Source organism: Poeciliopsis prolifica, unplaced genomic scaffold, assembly GCF_027474105.1.
Source record: "Poeciliopsis prolifica strain line A6 unplaced genomic scaffold, Auburn_PproV2 SCAFFOLD013, whole genome shotgun sequence".
Lineage (NCBI taxonomy): Eukaryota > Metazoa > Chordata > Actinopteri > Cyprinodontiformes > Poeciliidae > Poeciliopsis > Poeciliopsis prolifica.
Window position 1 is genome coordinate 11,659,445 of NW_026562388.1, and position 20,228 is coordinate 11,679,672.

Consider the following 20,228-nt stretch of genomic DNA (forward strand, 5'->3'; position numbering starts at 1 on the left):
CAAAAAAAAAACTCACTATTACAGCAGCCCAGAAATATTTATCATCACCAATATAAATGTGCAACGTACAAAAAACCTAAAAGCTTGTAGTCAATGTTTGCCAGTGTTACAGTACATAGTTCTACAATGACTTTCTCACAGCTACAGAATGATCTGATTAAATGTTTAAATCATCTAATATTCCAACACAAAAAATGGAATGTATGCATTTTCCACAAAACATTGACAAAGGAAATAAGTCATTTCCACACCATTTGATATTCTATTTTGATAAATCAGTACCAATTCATCAATCAATAAACCCAGTCAACTTTTTTTATCCACCATCCATTGATCTATGCATCAGTATCAATCCACTCCTCTCAATTCAATATATACCCACCCATCTCTTCATTCATTCATTTCTCTTTCCATCATCCATCTATTCACCCAGCCAGGCTCCTTTATGCAGCCTGGTTTTTAAAGTTCCATAATGACAGTCCAACTGCTGTAGAACATGATGTCATACATTCAAGTTGAAATTCTACATTAATTTCTAGAAAAAAAAAAAAAAGTACCGGAAATCAGTGCCAACTCCGTTCACATAATCTTAAAATATCATGTATACATATTCTGTTCTAGAAAAAAAATACAGTGAAGACATTTGTGTGCAAAATGGCATATTTTCTTTTTTCATCCATCTTGTTTGGTATCAAAATTCTTCATCTTCTAGATATTTAATAAAAAGAAAAAAATCAGACACTCTTGTAAAATAAGGATAAAACTGACCTTTGTGAGTGTACGGTATTCTGATGCACAGCATCAATCAGTATTGATACTTGGCAGAATACCAACCAGGTGATCCTTTAATGGCAAATGGGTGATATATGAACCTTACTCAATGTAACGAAAGGACGTCCCTGTTATGGTCTGCATTTAAGATCACTGACCAAACAAAAATAGGTACCTTCACCAGAGTAAATACTTAAGTTCAGCTACACACAACACAATAATCAGAAAACTCTGAGGTGGAAAAATTAGGACACCCCGTTCTGATTACTCTTTAAATTAAAATTATCTAAAAAGTCATGAAAATCTGTTATTAAAAAAAAAAACGTTGGAATGTTAACAGATCTGAGTCAAAAAATTAGATCCCGTCTGAACTGTAAGTGATGCATTTGCTGAAAGTGCATTTCAAATGTGTATTAAGGTTGATTTAGAAATTGCATTTTAAATACTAATGTGATTTTTTTGTGTTGTTGCATGTCAGTACAGTAAAAAAGGAGCAGCAGTTCTTCATACTAAAGAATCAAAGATGGATGTCCATCATGGTCACAGAGTCTCCATATACTCACTAGTCGTAGCAGCATGTTGCATTGTAGTTATTTTGGCATGTTTACACATACCGACATGTCCCTTAAAACTTTGTTTCTTCTCTGTGGTTTTCTGAGGAGAAATCATTTCACCTTACAACTTCATCTCTTTCAGAATACCTTCTTGAACATCAGTGGCCATCTTCTGGAAGAGACATGGGCAGACAATAAGCACTACTGCAACTTGGAGAACATCAATTAATTACCATAGCTATGCAGATTATATAAAACTAGGTATAGTGATTAATTCAGATCTAAACATTCAGAGTCACATAAAGAGATTTACAAAGCCAGCCTTCTACCAACTGAAGAATATTTCCAGGATTAAAGGACTACGGTCCCAGCAAGACATAGAAAAACTCATTTATCAATAGCCACATTGAGTTGTGGAAAAAACAATATCTAATCTGTAGTAACAGATCAGGCTTGAGACTCTGGCAAATGGCAAAGAGCAAAATCTTTATTTCAGTCGTTTGCAAACAGAGAACACACAGTAACCACAGCACAATAGCTGTACCTACAATGAGTTCTGATTTGGAGCTGCAAGCTCTCACAATATATAGGACTCTCTGTACAATGTGGTCACTCCCTGGCCCAGAGCCAGTCGAACAGGTTAATGCACAGTTACTCTTAACAGGGTAAGTTAATTCTTAGGGTAAGTTAATTGTTCAGATGATAAACATCTTTATTCCAAAATAGGTGCATTTCCAAAAATCAGGTTTACTAATGGAACAATTTTGCATAACAAGAACATTATCAGACTTTGTACGTTCACTCAGCACGTAGCCTTAGCTTGTGACATTTAATGGAGGAATTTGTTAAGCCTTAGGGTTTATTCCATCTTACTACAATTACCTAACCTGTTTATTGTTATCTGTTAAGAAACCCTGGTGCCTGATTTTAGTTACTGACAACCTACTGAAACTCTTCCAAGGAGAGGTCAAAAGGAAACCTATCTAACTGATTCTTTAAAGACTCCTTGACCTACATGGTTTTAACAGACTAAACAATACTAGTGTTAAATGACTAAAGAAATAAAATAAAATTCTTAAAAGAAATAACACAATTTTTACTTCACAGAGTACTGCAATATGTGTCTTTATAATGTATTTTTCCCTATGAAAAAAAAGGGAAAAAAGAAAGACAGTTGCAGCTGACCCAGAATGTTGCTGCTTGCGTTCTCACTAAAACCAGGAAGTTAGTGCACAGCACCCCAGTTCTAACATCCTTACTCTGGCTCCCAGTAGCTCAGATAATAAACTAAAAATTATTTTTTTACCTCATAAATCACTGAGCAGATTAGGACCAAAATACAAGACCTGCTGTTGCATCAACCTTCCAGACCACTCAGCTCTTCTGGTTCAAATTTACCAGTAACCAAAACCAAACATGGAGAAGCAGTACTCAGTTTTTATGGTAGAACAAACTTCCAAAAAACTGCAATACTGCTGAAATACAGTTTCTTTAAATCAAGGTTAAAAACTCTCCTTTTTAGAGTTGCCTTTGACTAGTAAGTGGAACACCGACCAATATATTTGACATGCAATGATGATGACATTTGACAAAATAATATGTTTGCTTGTTTTCAGAACTGGCGGCTGTTTTTAATCACTTTAAGCACTTTGAACTCCCTTGTTGATGAAATGTGATATGCAAATAAACTTAGCACAAACTAATTCTGCTTGCATCAACAAGAATATCATCAGTTTAACGGCTACAGTTTGCCATAGTTTCATACCTTTGAGGTTTCAGGGAGTTTTTGTTCATACGACCCTACCTTGTTGTCACATCCATTTAGATTTTTGTGAAGTTGTGAGGTAATGTCATGACTCCTGTGGCCCCGTAGTCTCGTACTGATGTCTCGGACTCTGTTGGCTGTAATCATAGCTCCAGTATCAAAGATCTGGGGGACCTTGAGGGTCACCTTTATCCTTCACACCATATTACCTCCACCAGTGGCTCCAGAAACTCCTGCACACCCACCTACAGCAGTCTGTCAACTAGACCATCAATCTTTTTGTATAGACTTTAATAAAGAAACTCCAGAATACTTAAGATCAAACTTAATTTCTAGAATAATTTTGTTTTTTGGTATTTTTAAGAAACCCAATGACAAAAGTATCTGGTCTCAAGTTCAAGTATGCAGGAGTCCTGGCGTTTTAGGTCAAAGCTGTGTTTTTAATTCAAATTTAAGCAAAACGAACAAGAAATCTTGCTTGTTTTAAAATGCAAGCTGCAGATGACAGCGAATTAATGTTAATTTTAACATGTTTTTTTTTTTTTCCAAGAAAAAATTCAAACAGCTGGATGCCAATCCATTTTGTTTGGGAACAAATTTTGTATTACTCTTTTTATGTCTTTAGAATAAAATGACAATATAGTATCCCTGTAAAATTTGTTTTAGTAATTGAGCTCAAGGTAAAACAATCTGTACACAAATTCCCTATTCAAAATATACAATAAGGGTTTATTCCCATTATGGCATATGGAAAATTTCACTGAAATGTTATGACTTTCGCAGACATTGAGATGATATTTTTTCAGTTCAATAAAGTGAACTGAACAGCTCATTTTACTAGAAATAAAATGTCACAAAAAAAATAATCACCAAATATTAGATATTTTGTGATTCAATTTCTAAATCGCAAAATATCTGAAAGCAGTCAGCTGCAGTGAAAGCAGTGCCATTTCTGAAGCAAAACATAACCATGAAGCTGACAACAATCTGTTGTAAATTGTAAGCAGCAAGAAGGGAGGCTTGTGTTTTTTTGTTGAAGGCTAAAAGACACAGCAACACAAAAGTTTCTCCCCTACAGCAAAGAAACCCCAGAAATCAACCAGCAGGATGTTGCAATGACAAAAACTGGAGCCAAGCAGCCAGAAGAAACTGCAGAGACCAAGCCAGACTGGGACCTGATCTGGTCGCAGTGTGGGAACAGGTCAGGCCTTATTTCAGACCTTAAGCACCTCACACAGATACTTACACACAGTCGCTGCACCTCAGCCTGTTGATTTGCCTTCTGCCGCCGGAGGTCAGATTTGATGAATCCTGTGAGAAATAGAGGCATTATGCTGGTAGACTAAATGTTTAAAGTTGATGCAATTGAAAAGAAAAAAAAAGTTATTTCTATATTGTAAAAGGTAAACAAATGTGTCTTGTGTGCTGCAACTTTATATTAGTGTGAAAAGAATTTTGTAACCTGACAACTGATTTTCAGTCAACATTGGGTAAAACACAGATCCAACAGCAAAAAGCTGGTGGTCTTCACAGAAAATAGTGATAACTACATTATCCAAGTTATTTCACAAATTAACTATGCAACGAGAAAGTTTCACAAATTTCTTTTAAATTTATCCACCAGGGGGCAGCAAACATCCAAAGATGGTACCAGGTCTTACTCAAGGAAGTAAAAAATAAACAAAAACAAAACACATTAAAGTGTTGTATTTAAAAAAAAAAAAACTGTGACATTTGCAGCTTTTTTTTTTTTTTGCTTTAGTAAAAATGCCTTTAGGTTGTAAAGGTTTTAGACCCTGGTTTATAGCAATGATTAGAAAATAGCAAATAAAGAAATTTTAGTTTGTGGCTGCCATGTCACATGATGTTTGTGTCTCACCTGTTATCACTGTTCCTATTAGCAAAAAAATACACAGAAATACATTGCCAGGTAAAGTTCCCCATTTATCGATAATCTTTCCTTGTCCAATCGTGAAAACGATTCCAAAAATCTGCAACAAGAATTACATAAAACGTGTTTATGGCCCAAATAGTAAATATGTGCCATACGTTTAGAATGAAAGTGTGCAGTTAATCAGTGCCACCAATAACCGACCTGAGCTGAACAGTTGAGGAGACCCGACGAAGTTCCCTCTGATTCGGGGAAGGTGAGCTCCACTGCAAACTCAAATCCAAGAGGGAGATATCCAGTCATGAAGAAGCTGCAGAAATCAAAAAAGAAACTAGAGCTCAAATTTAAAAAGTCAGTTTCTCAGTCTGCTCTGTTGCAGTTTCAACCTTCATTATGCGATTAAATGTAAAACTGCTTCACTGATGGAATAGTAGGACAAGCTTTTTTATTAGAAATGGAAAAAAAAAAGAAATTCTATGGAAGCCAATAAGCTTAATAATCTTATCAAAAATAGCAATAATTGCAAAGCCTCTTGGCATAGTTTCACTGGAATACATGTGTAAAAAATGTTTTCACTAAATAAGTTACAAACCAAAATTGCATCAGACACATCGAGAGTTCATGTCAAAGTGAGATCTTGTCTTGAGTGGTGGTTCTCAGGTGGCCCAGTCAAAGCCCAGACCTGATGGAGAATGTGTTGCTAGACTTGGAAAAGGCTGTTCACAGCTGATCCCAATGCAGCCTGAGAGCTTACAGGGCTTATTTTAAAGGTAAAATTACGTCATCCAGATGTGTAGCCTGATTGAGGCGTATCCACACAGAATCTGGAGCCCAAGATCTACATACTAAATATTATTATTAAGATCTACACACTAAATATTATTAACTTGAAGGCAGATAATTATGAAATCACTTATGTAATGTTACATATCTGTCATTTATAGAAGTCAGTTTCAACTTTGACGGAGGGAATTTTTGTGTTTCTCAAATTAAATCGAATGTTATGATCAAATATTTACTCACTACTTATTTAGCCTTTTCACCAAATACCAAGTCATTTTTTGGATTTCTTCCAAGTACAATTATATTGATGTACTGCTGCTCCTGCCCACATACTAAGTGCCTTAATTAGTATTACTCAAATGTCCTTGAACATGTCGCAGTATATCCACAGCTCAGTTCGTCTACTTACCCTAGAACTCCAGCGGTGATGAACACCACCCAGAGGTGGCCCAGGTTCAGGGTGAATGTGTAAGCCAGCATCCCAACCAGAGATAAGATATACACCACCAGGGTGGTTTGTCTGCAGGGTCCAGAGTAAGAAATTTTAAACGAATTGTAATAAGTATACCAAAACATCCAAACCAACTATGAGAACTCAAAGCTTACCAAGATGTTCATGTAACGCGTATGAATCTGAAATCCTTGAGTGGCTTTTATTCCAGTCCTATCCAGGCTATTGTTGTTATGCACCCTTGTATTTTTGAACACTTATTTCTTCCACTTCCATTACATAACTTTGATTCAGCACACAACAAACTAGCAGCTTCTTTAGCAGTCACCTGGTGCAGGGAGTTAGTGATGATCGTTTATGTGTAATAATTATTTATCCTTGTATAAAAGCACAAATTTTTGGATTTGGAATATTTTGTCATAATTTTCTGAGCTCATGTTTGGTTTTCACTGAGCAAGCAAGTGTATGCAATTATTAGCAGGTTCATATTTTGCATTGAATTATCTAAAATTATAGACTATATAGAGCATTAGAAGCAATGGGGAAAAAAACAATATAGGATGTTAAGGATGGATGACACTATGTTCAAATACTAAAATGTTTATAAATGCTTTTGAAAAAATACCTAAAATCCACATTTAAATTGGCTGAAACATTTGACAAGACAAAAATAAGCAAAAATCAAAAAGGTTCAAAAGGTATAAAGTATATCTTTAGATAAAATTAAAGACATCATTAACTTGGAATTTAGTTTTTAAATTTAGCTTGCAGTCCAAAAAATACCTCTATTAATACTATTGCTATCATTAAAAACACTATTCTTATGTGTATCTCACCACTTTCTGCAAAAAAACATGCTTACTTTGAGGACGGAGCTTCTTGCACAGTCATGCGTAAATTATGCTGTAAAACATTTTGTTGACATAGCAAAGTCCAGTGAATGTCTGACACAGTAAGACAATGTGAGAGTCCAGTGTAAACCTGAGCCAAACTGATTTGACAGCTATGCATTTACTGTGGCATGTGAGGAATCTGAGGATTTTAACCTGCCACAGTACATTGTGTGCCTCATTACAGGAAGCACTAACAGACGAAGACAAAGGTACACTTACTTTGAGGAAAGCATTCATAATTCTTCCCAAAAATAACAATGCTTGTTTTTTGGGGGTGTGTGGGATTTATTCTATTTAAAATTCAGCTTCACTATTAAAGGTTTTCAAGGTCTTTGATGGATTTCAGCAAAAGGTGGACTCAAAAACATTGTTTTCATTGAACTCTGCAGACAAAGCATTTTTTACTTAAAAGTGTGTAAAAACAGTCCTGCAGGATTCTTGCTGATCTCAATTCAACTTGAGCAACTAAATATTATTGGTGGCAAGTGTTTCTCAAACTAGACAAAAAACATCTTTCAGTAATTCAAATCAAAATGTAAAAACTATAGACTTAGTGTGATATACTGTGTTTATTTTGACTATCTAATCATTATGGCTAACAATAAATGAACACCCAAAATTGAACAAATCAGAAAACTAGATTAAGTATAGTAAGTATTAAGTATAAAATATAGTGACCAAATTTTATTTCACAGAACTCAACAATGCAGTTATTGCCAAACCTTTAATACCATATTTTCACCATCCAAATTTGGTTACAATACTCTCAACAACCAGTTCCTGACCTTTTGTGGTTGAACCTCATTCTAGAGAGAAGCAATGATTTATTTTTTTAAGTCAGCTCCATATTTTGATTTGGTAGCCATCAGATTTATTTGATTTAGTGAATATGTTTGCTACTGGCTACTGAAATCCAGTTGTTATAATCCAGGCCATCATTTACCAACTGAACATGAAATTAAATAAAAGGCACTTTGTAGAAGAAAAATCTCCCCATTGGTTAGTGGTTTGTGCTAAATTAATGTTTGGCTTCTCAATAATGTCTGGCAGCACTTTCACCCATACAAACATCAGGCTTCACAAACAGATTTAGAGGAGGATCTTACTTGTAGGTCTTGGTCTTGTCAAGCCAGAGGCCACAGATGAGAGATCCTGCCATTCCAGCAATGACGATGGTTAAACCGATTCTCCCAGCATTCAATTCTTCACCCTGAGGTGAAACACCATAAACATTACTGATTCATGGGACACGGCCATTATTTCACCCAGACTCTTTGTGATGGTCAGCTGTCCTGAAGCTTTAAAGTTTGGTGGTAAAACAAATTGCACAAAAGCTTAAAACATGGAAAATGTCAACCAGTGCTAAGCAAGGACAAAAAGCTTCACAGAAGAGAAAATTTTCCCAGCCCCAAGGAACTTACAGGGTAGCGATCAATTATCATTCGGTTTAAAAGTGTGGAAATGGCGTAGAAACTACCAACATTCAACCCTGCAAAAAAACAGAGACCTTTATCACTCTGAGATAATCAGCTGTTAAAAACAGAATTACACATTAGCATCAACTGAAAGAAAATGGCTGCCATTTTACATAAAATACCTCAAATAATCTGAAACTCCAAGTTTATACATAAAAATTAAGTCCATGAAGGTGTGAAATCTACACTAAAGAAATCTATGACGTTTTGCTTGTTCCTTTTCAAAAAGAAAAGAGATCATGCCATTCTAAGAAAAAAGATTATTGTCCAAACTTCCCTATATGACCATGGAACAGTGGCAAATGGCCCTGAAAGGGGAACCAAGTTTATCTTTACATGACAGTGTGGAGAGACTGTTAGGAGGGTCATAAAAATAAACATTTCCAAAGTGTTCACACATTATGCTACTGCATTAAACAACATATATTGAAAGGTTTTACACATCTTCACCAGGGTTTTCCATAAATGTGAAGGCAGTGTTCACACATTTTCAGCAAGAGGGACTAACCATAGCTGATTACAAGTAACATGAAGGCTTTGTTGTTCAGCAGCCTCCATATGGAGGCCATGTAAGAGTAATCACTGGAGCGGGAGATCCTGGCTTGAGCCTGGGACTGGGTTGGTGGGACCTCTGGTCTCTCCTGAAACACTACAAAACAAATAAACAAGCTCCTCAGCAATTGAAGATCAACTGCTGACGTGATTGGTTTAGGAAAATGAATATAAAACAGAGCTCCAACACAGAACCCATTTACCGTGATGCCCTTTGTGGGGGAGTTTACATACCGATGACCACAAGTACAAAGATGAAGGTTGCCACACCCGCACTGATGTAGAACATGAATCTGATGTGAGACGCCAACTCGTCTACATCCTTTACATTAGGAACAAGCATGGGTGGGACCAGAAACCCAATGGCAATACCCAACTGCAGAAAGAAAAAGAAAATAAAACAAGCAGATGTCAAATATCATTTCAAAACCAGTAGAAAGAGCAGGTATAAAATTCACATTTTTTCTCAGTTTCCTGGTTTCTTTGAGCATTCAAAGCAATCAGAAGAGTTTGGCATTTTCAAAAAACTCCTCAAATCTATTGTCAAGAGTGAACTTTTTTTATTTAGTGTTGGACAAACATTCTGGTTGTTTCATTGTTTTGGCCTTTGGCAACAATAAAAAGACACATTTTTGTTAATGTTCACTTGCTTTGCCCTCTCTCCCCATAGGTGTCCAGATTTTATTATGCATTTTAAATCTTGCAAACATTCAGGGAATTTTTCACAAAATCACTTTTATTGAATTTCTTTTTTTCCCACATAGTAAAAACTTCTGAAGCTGTTTGATCGGAAAGCATAAATCTGTAACATCAAAACATTCAGGCCAGGCTACATTGTAAGACATGTTGCTGTCTGAGAAATGTCCCACAACCACAGCAGAAAAAAAAAACACTGAAAATGACTGCATGAACATAGTGCACCAGCATCATAGTTGAGGGTTGCTTTTCTTCGGATGGCAGCAAATTTTCGGCGGGTTAAGAAAATAAACTGGTTCAACTCAAGACATTGAGTGTTTAAAGCCAAAACACAGATTATCTAGCATTAGAGTGAATGGAAAAGAAAAAAGTTGACAACTTTGATTTTTTTCAAAACCTATCAAAAGTTTACTTCAAACAGATTCCCCTTTTCAACCACACAGAAAAAAGGCACTGAACATGACTGCATGAACACAGTGAATGAATGAAATAAAAAACATTGAAATTTTTTATTTTAAACTCGTAAATGTATGTTTTTTTTCTGGAAAATTTCTGGGTTTTTTCTAGCAACTTTTCTACTTGTCCTTGATTATTTTCTACAAAAATTTCCTACCAATATGAACATTTCTGAGGTGTTTGGCAGAAATGTACCTCCCACCCCCAGCCCCATCTTTATCTACAGTAACCCCATCACACAGTCAAAGATTTACATCAAACAGTTTCCCCTATTGCTCATGTTACCCCACGTTGCCCCATCAACTCACCTGATTCCCAAAAACTCCTATGGAGCAGGCGGTGGAAACCTCATTTGCCCCGAACCAGACTGAGGCCAGGTTGGAGGGGATCCCGAGGATGAAGACCTGAGCCAGGGCGCTGGCAGACTGTCCGAGCAGGGTCACCCAGAGCAGGTCAGGCCGTGCGCTGGCCACCTTTATCCACGTCCCTGCGCAGTTGAGCGCGTTGGCCACCAGCGCAGTGCAGCGCAGTCCATACCTCTCCAGCAGCCAGGTGACCGGGAATATGAAGGGGATGTACGCGAGCATGTAGATCATGGACAGCCAGTCTACAGCGAAGCCGTCCACGTTGTAGAACTTCATGATGATGTTGCTGATGATTCCGTACTGGATCCATTGGTAAGCGTTGCTCAGGGAATAAGCGCTGAACAGGAGCACAATCACCCAGCGCCTCTTGTAGAGGTGCGTCGGGAGCGCGGAGACGCACTCCCCGTTTGGGATGTCAGGCGGGATCCGAACATCTTGAACCAAATCTGGGCTCGTTTCTTTGGTGTCCTGGTCGCCTTTCATGTTCTTCCGTATGAAATGACACTCAACGCAAAACACCGATGAAATGAAGGAACTTTAAATGGATAAAAATCTGGTATCGCTTTCGGGACATCACGTGACTCTGGCCCCAAAAAACTAAACATGTGCCAACAAAACCAGGAAGTTCTGTTCCTGAATCAGCAAAAGAGGAATTGATCAGAAGTCAGCTTTCCACAGGACCGACCTGCCGAACCAGGAGTTGAATCAATACTGAGGATTTCTCAGACAATCCATGTCACTCCTCCCAGCAGCTGAGATAAGCCAACACATTCTCTCTCCCGACTCGTCATAAATGTTGGATAAACAGGACAATGAAGCAGAGAGCCACGCACTGCCAAGCTTTACTTTAGTGAAGATTTCATGTTGGTCTCAGCCCTGAACTGCTAATCCTATTCTTAAAGTTAGTTCATTTCCCCAAAGTTTTCCGTTCCTCTGACAGCTGTCTGACAGTCAATCAATTAGATTCACCTGCATGGTTTCCGTCTCATTTCTCTCATGTGCTGCTGGTTTCTTTAGTTCCGCTGTTAGATTTTCCACCACTAGTTGGTTTGTGTCTGATCTTATTCAACGCTGAAGCTTTTCTTTTTTCAAACATGCCACAATCCAGTAATTTGGTTTCATTTAAATTTGTTTGTGATAGTCATATAGGCTTTAAATATATAACATTTTTGTGTATTTTGTGGATATGCTTTTTGTGAATAAAGACTACACAAAAGCGTATCCAGGTGGTTTTTAAAATGTGTAAAAGTGTTAAAGACACAAATTTGTAATTAAATGTGAAATATTAATTTTCATAGACAGTAAAATCCCATATCAAGAATCACAATAAACTAAATAGTTTTCTAATATACTGTTTAATTATATATAATTAAATATCTATGGTAAAAAATAATTTTTAATGAAAGGCTTGTCTCATTTTAGTTTTTTTTAATTAGAAATAAAAATGATTTATTGCACATGTTTATCATTTTATTTTGATGCATATTTATGTTGAATATTGATTTAAAGACTTTTTAAAAGTCACTATTGATGATAGCACTTTTGTCTTTCCACACTTCGGTTGTACTTCTCCCCACAGTTACTGACATGCAAACTCATTCTTTTGCAAACGCAGCTCATTAGCAGTCAACCACAATTGTGCTCTCAAAAAATTCCTCTACATGCTGTTCCTACAAAACCAGAAGTAACTTCTTGTTCTTTTTAACTGTTAATCTGCTTGTTCAGTTTAATCCCCACTGCAGTAAACAATGAGAGCCTTGTTAAAGTGTTTACTAGTCTACAAAAAGGTGACTGCCAACTATGAGCTTTAGGAGAATCTGAAGCTCACTGAGCTTCAACTAAAATATACTACATACACTATATGGGTTTATACAGATTGGTAAGGGTTACCACCAGTGATAGCATAGTTACCATGAAAAAGTAACTTTAATCAGATTACTGACTACTTCTTGAAAAAGTAAGTTAGATTACTGATTACTTGATTTGGAAAGTAACTTTTTCAGCTACTTACTGTAACTGTTGTCCATTAATTAACAGCCATTAACAGCACTGAAATCTCCTTGACCTGCTTCAAAATAAATATTTAAAACCTGGTAAAAACATATTCCACCCCCCTCACAAACAATTATAGCAGCTGTCCTTGATTAAACAAATTTGAACCGAACTGAATTGAACCCCATTCTGTGAATCACGCATGCGTAAAGCGGCTTCTCGTCAGATTTTTCTACAGCAGGACGGATAGATAGCAATGTCGGTAGAATGTGTATAAGAAGGTAATGCGCATGCGCATTACCGCCAGGTAGGCCGGATGAATGGGCAGCACAGATAGCAGACCTGTTGCCTCTCGATGCGTAGTCGTAGAGGAAATACAATTACATTACAAAAGAAATCTGATTACTGGATTTGAAATAGTAACGAGTTAAATTACTCGTTGCTAAAAAGAGTGGTCCGACGTCAGCGCTGACATCACTGATTGCCACAAGATGGCAGTATTCAACTTGAGGTTTGGTGAGGTAAAATACCACAAAAAAAAAAAAAAAAAAAAAAAAAAAACGGAGGGACAAAAAGGAACCAAACATTTCATTTCTTCAGGAAATATAAAATTGTATTTTCAGATAGCTTATATGCTTATATAACAACATATACAAAAGTAAATATTTATCTATATAAAAACAAACATAACTGGCTGTAATAATATGAAAACAGTAAATAAAGTACAATGTAAACACTGTCTGAGTGTGGATATATATTTATATATATGTGTGTGTGTGTGTGTGTGTGTGTGTGTGTGTGTGTGTGTGTGTGTGTGTGTGTGTGTGTGTGTGTGTGTGTGTGTGTGTGCGCGTGTGTGTGTGTGTGGGTGTGGGTGTGGTGTGTGTGTGTGTGTGTGTGTGTGTGTGTGTATACATGACGCCTGCGCCAAAACAATAAAAAAAAGAGGTTTGGTTGTTCTACAAAATAGAAAAGAAGCATAAGGACCAGAAAACGTGTGCTATTATCTAGTCAATACTATTTTTTTCTCATACATTTGTAATTTAATCAATATGTAATGGTTGCATACATGTAGGTAGTTATGCATCACAGTAGTTATCTTGTTATCTACTAAACGTTTCTTTTAATTTTGTAGATTTTCCTCAATCTAATTTAAGAGATCAAAGACAATCTATGTAAGATTTCTCTCATAATCAAAACAGTTGATTTTGTTCCATATTAAAACTGTTGAAAAAACATTTGTGCAGACTCCTGCTAAATATAAAGTTAGACATCAGAGCAAATTATTAAAATACTGAGTTGAAATGAAGCAATGTTTTGCATAATGGAAATGTTCCATTTTCTTCATTTTAAACGTTATAAAATGTAAAGCTATTGTAAAACAGCCAACTAATTGCATAACAGGTAACCTTCCTCAAAACCTGCATTTCATTTTCTTTGTTATATGTCATAAAGACCTGGCTGATGCAGAAGTGATTCTTTAAAAATTAAAAGGGAAATGAGAAGACAGATCTGCTGAATCCGTCCCACTGGATCTGCCCTTTGTGGACCATCGCTCTGCGTATCAGAGGCAGCGCCTGAACAGAAGTGCTGTTAGTTGGCTGCTTCTCCTCGAATGTAAACGACAGGAAAGTCCCTATTTGTTCACTTGGCCTCCAGCTGCTGCACCAGGGGGTTCACCTCGCTCTCCGGGGTTTTGATGCTGTCCGTCCTGACGATGCATGTGGGGCGGTGCCGGTTAAGCATAAGGATGAGCTGCTGGCGCTCCAGTTTCAGCTCCTCAATCTGGGCTTTAAGGTCAGAGTTTAACATCTCTAATCGTTCTGACTCCTGGGAGACCAAAGATAAGAATGCTACTTTACATATAGAAAAGATTAAACTGTTAAACTGAAGAATAGTGCTGTAAACAAGTCTTACCTTTTGTAGATAGTCTGTTCTCTCCTTCTTTTTGTTTCGACATCGAGCTGCAGCCACTTTGTTTTTCTCTCGCCTTCGTTTCCTCCTCTCTTCCTCTTCATCTCTCTGTGGAACAACACAGGAAAAGAACACAAGATTGTAGTTCAACTGATTCATCAAACCAGCAATTCTACAACAGTGCAGAAAGTTAATGTCATCATTTACAACTCCTACTTCTGTTTGCCGATTGGCGCAGTTGAAACTCAACCAAAGAAAAAGGGGAGAAGTTTCAGATGGCGTGCTGAAGGAAGATGAAAATCATGCAAAACTGCATAGGAAGCCAATGTCCAGGGTCGCAAACCAACATTAAAAATAAATATCTTATAATATAAAGTTGTACAAAAGGTCTAGTTGATTGCATTCTCAATAATTGTGGATTTACAATTTTTAGCTTAAACCAAGAAGACTTGAAATTAACAGTTAAAAATCTCTGGATAATAAAAAGGTTGCATAGTCTCAATATTGTGCTATTAACACAAAGCGTTTTTAGCAAACTATTGATTTTATTGGTCATGTTCTGATACATCCACCAGATGCCACTATAGAGTAAGACATAACGTAGGTCTAAACAGAGCCTGGTTTGGATGGACTGGTGATCCACCTCTCTCCAAATGACCGCTGCAGAAAGGCATCCATCCTTCCTACCATAATTTTTGTAGAAATTTATGTAATTGACAAACACAAAGTAGTGCAAAATACTTGAGATTTCACCTTCCAACAGAAGATCTCCAAAAATGCAATCATAAACATGCAGACTGAGTTAGAGCACACCACATTCACACTTCAGGATGTCCCAGTCAAAGTCCACGTTGGCAAGACTTGAACGTGTATATTTACAGAAGCTTTCCTTTCAAACTGACTGAGCTTGAGCTGTTTTGTAAGGGAAAAAATGAGGAAAATCGTTCTCCTTTAAATGAGTGAAACTTGTTGAGGCACATCCCAAAAGACTTGCACCTGCAATTGCAGCAAAAGGTGGATCTATAAAGTACTGACATAAAAGAGGGCATTTTTTGTGTTTGTGGATTATGTTAAGTTACTTTGCTCTGGGCAACTACATAAAGTCTATACAATTCACTGAGGTCTGTGGTTGTAAACTGACCAAAAATAGAAAGTACTGAATACTTTAACATCACACGCTACAGAAAATAGCTGCTAAGTTCCACTTTTAGTTCATTTGTGCTGTTTTGCCCTGGAATTTTATCGAATCAAATAGCCTTTAAGTTTAGCTGGTGTGCAACTCAAGTTGCACACCAGTATGCACACCAGTATAAACTTTTTGTCATTCTGCTACATAAACACATCAGGATTTGTGGTTTCTATTGCAAGAAATGTGGACAAGTGCCATATGGAATTTTTTTAAGTAACTGCATGAAATTTTTTTATGTTGCGTCTTTTTATTCTGTGGTACTTTCAGGGGTTGAAATTAGTACAAACACATCAGAAAATCTGTAAAGGCAAAAGTCGCTCAGATGGTCTGGTACCTCAGTTTTGATGACTACAGGCCTCTTTCCCAGAGTGTCCAGGAAAAGCAGGGGTGACAACATTGTTCCGATGTCGTGGAGATCGCCAAACCTCAGCTTGTCCGTCAGCGTGGTGGCGGAGATCCCAGCCAGCGGGCCCAGGCTGGGCAGGGAGCCCGCTGTCACAGAGGGATCTGGGATTTGTCCCGGCATTGCGTCAGGCTCGGCCTTGACCACAGCTACGGGAGGCAAAGGAGGAAAGTGGGAGAAACGATCAGATGCAAGAAAAACATAAAACCCCCAAAATGCTGTTATTTTTACAGCTGCATGAGAGCAGACAACCAAGATATTTTTAACAATAAAAGTGGACACTCAAAAGGAATCAAATCATACTTTAATCAGTAATACATTTGGAGAAGAACTGTATTATGTTTAATGCCTTTAAACACCAGTAAAGATTCCATTGAATTATACTTTCTTCATAAGATTTTATTCTTCCACAAAGAACTCATGATTATTATTGGTGAATAGAAATTTTAAGCTGCTCAACAGTTTTATGATGTATTTTATATTTCCAATAAACAACCCCCATGCATTTTATAACAGTGTCCAAGCACACTGTTATAAAATGCCAGTCATTATCCTACAAAATGATTTCAGATGTTTTTATGCTTGTCTGAAAGTCTGGTATAAACCTCTATATCAGAGATAAATTTAAAAGATAGCGTCATGGGTACTTACTCAGCTTTATACCATCATAGATTATGGTTTTGTAAATGTAAACAACCCTAAATGAACCCTCTTGATTTTACCATTATAAAAACTGGCATTGTTTCTTTGGTTTTTTTTCAGGAGGGATTCAAATGTGACCTCAAGTTGTCAGAATACATGCAGTGAAAAGCCAGTGGTGGAGAAATGGATTTTTCTCATTTTGCGCCTTTAAATATGTATTCCCACTGCTCTTAATATTTGTTATTTAGGCAACAGATATTAAGTGCATAATATACAAGTTTACAACAGGCTTCCTTCACTCCAAATCAGATTTTTGTCCATTTCAAATAACAAACTGTATTCAAGTATAAAATGTCAAATTCTTGAAAATGAAGCGAAAATGCATTTAATTTGAACAGTATGTCTAACAGCTTTGAGAAAGTTGCATTTAGGCTGCTTGATTCACCTCTCAGTGATGAATAACTAGTCTGTTAGAGAAGCAGGATGCGGAGGCTGCTGTTCAGTTATTATTATTTCCCTGATTTTGGAAGAGGGGAGGGGATTAATGTATAACCATTCACAAGACCTTGGCAGAAAGTTGCCTCATTTAATCCCAAGAGATGAAAAGAAGAATGAATAACGATGCATAACGAGACTCAAACAAATTCCTCCTTATTCCAAGGAGAGCCAAAGGCAAGCCAAGAAATACCAGTTAACTGTGGTTTCCTCTTTATGAGACTTAATGTAAGCAGAGAGGAATGTGGATGCCTGAGACGAGCATAATGTGGTTAAAATAACCTAAAATGATTTGCTGTGTTAAAAAAGAAGATGGTGAGTGGGTGTTTGAGTTGTGCACTGAAAACAAGTTTTCTTGTCATTGGTGGCAAAAAAAAAAAAAATGTGGCAGTGAAAAGTTAAATAGGTGTTAAAATGTTCAAGAACATGAAACCGAGCTGCTGGAGCAGTGTGGACCAAATCAGGCAAAACACACAGGAAATTAGCACCACCTGAGTGGATTTCCAAGGGACATGTCAACGTCAAAATAAAACAGGGTTGAAGTCAATTTACACAGATTTAATCCCACACTGCAGGATAAACTGGCAACATCAGGAACCCGGTGATGTCCTGACACACCTGACAGTCTGTAAGGACAGAGATGAAGAAGGTCACCATCCACCCATCATCTTCCATTTGATTCAGAAGCTAAGGAGTGAAGACGGTCTCTTCTGTCTTAATAGGCTAGCTCAGAAATGTAAGTATGCAGTCAGGTCTTCAACAGTCCTGCTAATTTTGAAATCAATTGACTAATATGTGTTGAAGCAGCAGACATTAAAAAGTTGCTGAACATCAGCCCTCCAGGACTGGAGTTACCATCCCTGTGATAAGGCTGAAACAATTAAATGCAGAAGTGTCAAGTAGAAAGACAAAAAATGCAGGATTTTCAAATAATTTTAAAAATAAAAATCAGACAAATGTGATTGTATTTGTATTGAGTCCTTTTGGTCCTGCTGGAACAAGTTTCCTTCCAGAATCAAGGTAATAATCAGTCTGTGTTAGTGTTTTGCATTTAGATCAATAAATATAAATAACTAAAGTTACTGAATTAATTTTTTTAACAGGCCAATGCTACATTGTTTATACTGGAATTTATGTGATATCAAATTAAAGGGGACTGAATTCATAGCACTATACAAATTTCAATACATATCCAATTCAGTTTTACACAAACTTCTCCTGCTCTGTTCCAATAAAACACACAGAACGTTGTGGCTGTAATGTGAAAAACTTAAAGATGCATTATTTGTTTCTATAAAGCACAATGCCTGGTTTATTTGAAGGTTTGTGAAGAGAGATAAACTTGTGGGTCACTTGTGCATCATAGATGGAAATATACAACTTGCAGTTCAGCACTTCCCTTATGACCAAAAGAGAAAGTAGAACTGTGCTGGACATTTTTGCTTAGAACCACACTCCTCTCAAAATATGCAAAAGGTCAAAAGATAGAAGCCTTTTAATAAAAGTTACCATTGGTTTGAAGTGAAGCCACATACAGATCTGTTCTAATGGTTTACTGTACTGGATGCACGCAGTGTTGTTTTAGCTTTTAGCATCCTTCATTGAGACTATTCCTGAAAATTCAAAGGCAGTTATTCATATTTCAGTGCTCTAGTTGCTTTAAGACATTCTTTTTCCTGGGAAAGCCCCCATCTTATTTCATGCTACATGTGTAGTCACCACCTGGAAGATCACATTGCGTGCATACCCCGCTGCGGAATTGGTCAACTTGAAAGCGGAAGTCTCTTTTTTTCAGCGCTGGCGTTCATCTTATGTAACTTTGTCTTTCTATCAAACACCTACAATTACCTGCCGCGGCGTTTTTCAGTGCAGGATGGCAACAGATCAAATGTGTTTTAAGCATCACTGCGTGGCATTAATGAGAACATTCTGTTCTGGATTGCTGCACGCTGTGATTCAAGTTTAAAAAAAAACACAGCATGCAAAGCGAAAAAGGAAAAGAGAGGCAAAGATCTGCAAGAAGTCGGGTCGACTTTGAACACCGCAGTTTGGGGAAAGCAATAAAAGCCGCTGAATAACCGAGAACATCAGAGCTGCTGGCTGTCGGTGCAGCCGATCCGCGGCGCGGTGCGACGCGGCGCGGCGCGCCAAGCAGCAGCGGCTCAGCGGCTCAGCGTGCGCAGGGAAACATTCAGCTCTCCTCTTTCTCTGCTTTTGTTTTTTTGTTTTTTTTATTTATAGGAAGTTTTCTTTTACCGACCTGACTTTGATCCCAGGTGCAACAAATGTCCTCTCTTCTGGTCGGCCGAGGGTCGGGAGTAGATTTTAAAAAGTGGAAACCGTTGCATCAGCCCGACTTTAAACGTGATCCCAATCTGGGAGGATTTGGGAATGCGGAAATTAAGCGATGCCAGGCAAACGTAAGCAGGGATGTTAAAAAAAAGTAGACATAATGCAGAGAGGGTGGGGAGGGGGGTTTGGAGGAGGGGGACTGGAAGAGGGGAAGTAGCAACCGCTCCTCCCATTAAGAAACTGGCTGCACTACTGTTTTTGCGGTGAAACCATTGCAGCTCAGGCTACACAGTTTCTAAGACTTGTTCACTCCCTGTTTTGGAAGATTTCGTCATTGTTGCAACCAGAAACTTGAGTATCTTAAGAAGATTTTATTTCAACCAGATCTCAAGTTTTGAACACCTGGTGGCGCTGCAGTAGACAGTGTGGCTTTCTGCTCAGGGTGGCACGCCACACTGGGGAGGAAAAAGGCAGAACAAAACTAAGAATCTGTTTTTGCTCATGTAAAAAGGGGCTCTATTGTTAACACGTGTAAAAGGAAGCCATTTTGGAGAAAAGTTCAGCACTTCCCTTATGACCCCTATCTTTTCCGAGATTCAGCAATTTACATCTCTTTTTGTAATTATTTGTGGACAACTTGCCTTTTCAC

General features: G+C 37.5%; 2 protein-coding genes across 5 annotated transcripts; both read right to left on the minus strand.

The window, feature by feature from the left end:
• Window positions 1–18: 18 nt before the first annotated feature.
• Window positions 19–11,641, minus strand: flvcr2a (FLVCR heme transporter 2a). 4 transcript variants are annotated; one of them, XM_055038608.1, is made up of 11 exons: window positions 10,596–11,641; window positions 9,370–9,511; window positions 9,092–9,232; window positions 8,530–8,597; window positions 8,215–8,318; window positions 6,174–6,284; window positions 5,186–5,291; window positions 4,970–5,081; window positions 4,337–4,401; window positions 3,130–3,227; window positions 19–1,494 (listed from the first exon to the last, which is right to left on the minus strand). In XM_055038608.1, exons 1-10 carry the CDS (start codon window positions 11,133–11,135, stop codon window positions 3,147–3,149), a joined length of 1,470 nt encoding a protein of 489 aa, XP_054894583.1. In that variant the 5' UTR covers window positions 11,136–11,641; the 3' UTR covers window positions 19–1,494; window positions 3,130–3,146. The 4 variants fall into 4 exon arrangements, with proteins under 4 accessions (XP_054894583.1, XP_054894581.1, XP_054894585.1 ...); XM_055038606.1 differs by having other exon boundaries at window positions 19–1,497; XM_055038610.1 differs by lacking the exon at window positions 3,130–3,227.
• Window positions 11,642–13,241: 1,600 nt separating this feature from the next.
• Window positions 13,242–19,728, minus strand: jdp2a (Jun dimerization protein 2a). The gene is made up of 4 exons (XM_055038532.1): window positions 19,548–19,728; window positions 16,082–16,299; window positions 14,562–14,666; window positions 13,242–14,474 (listed from the first exon to the last, which is right to left on the minus strand). The coding sequence occupies exons 1-4, from the start codon at window positions 19,633–19,635 to the stop codon at window positions 14,289–14,291; spliced, it is 597 nt and encodes a 198-aa protein (XP_054894507.1). The 5' UTR covers window positions 19,636–19,728; the 3' UTR covers window positions 13,242–14,288.
• Window positions 19,729–20,228: the final 500 nt, after the last annotated feature.

Bases quoted from the DNA above. Each gene is read 5' to 3' on its own strand.
- flvcr2a (XM_055038608.1), bottom strand. From the start codon at position 11,135: ATGAAAGGCGACCAGGACACCAAAGAAACGAGCCCAGATTTGGTTCAA. The intron at 8,319-8,529 runs GTAAGTTCCTTG...GTTTCACCTCAG, and splicing joins TGATAATTGATCGCTACCCT to GGTGAAGAATTGAATGCTGG. The intron at 3,228-4,336 runs GTAAGTATCTGT...CTATGATTACAG, and splicing joins CTGAGGTGCAGCGACTGTGT to CCAACAGAGTCCGAGACATC.
- jdp2a (XM_055038532.1), bottom strand. From the start codon at position 19,635: ATGCAACGGTTTCCACTTTTTAAAATCTACTCCCGACCCTCGGCCGAC. The intron at 16,300-19,547 runs GTCGGTAAAAGA...TGCCTCCCGTAG, and splicing joins GCACCTGGGATCAAAGTCAG to CTGTGGTCAAGGCCGAGCCT. The intron at 14,475-14,561 runs GTAAGACTTGTT...TTGGTCTCCCAG, and splicing joins GAACAGACTATCTACAAAAG to GAGTCAGAACGATTAGAGAT.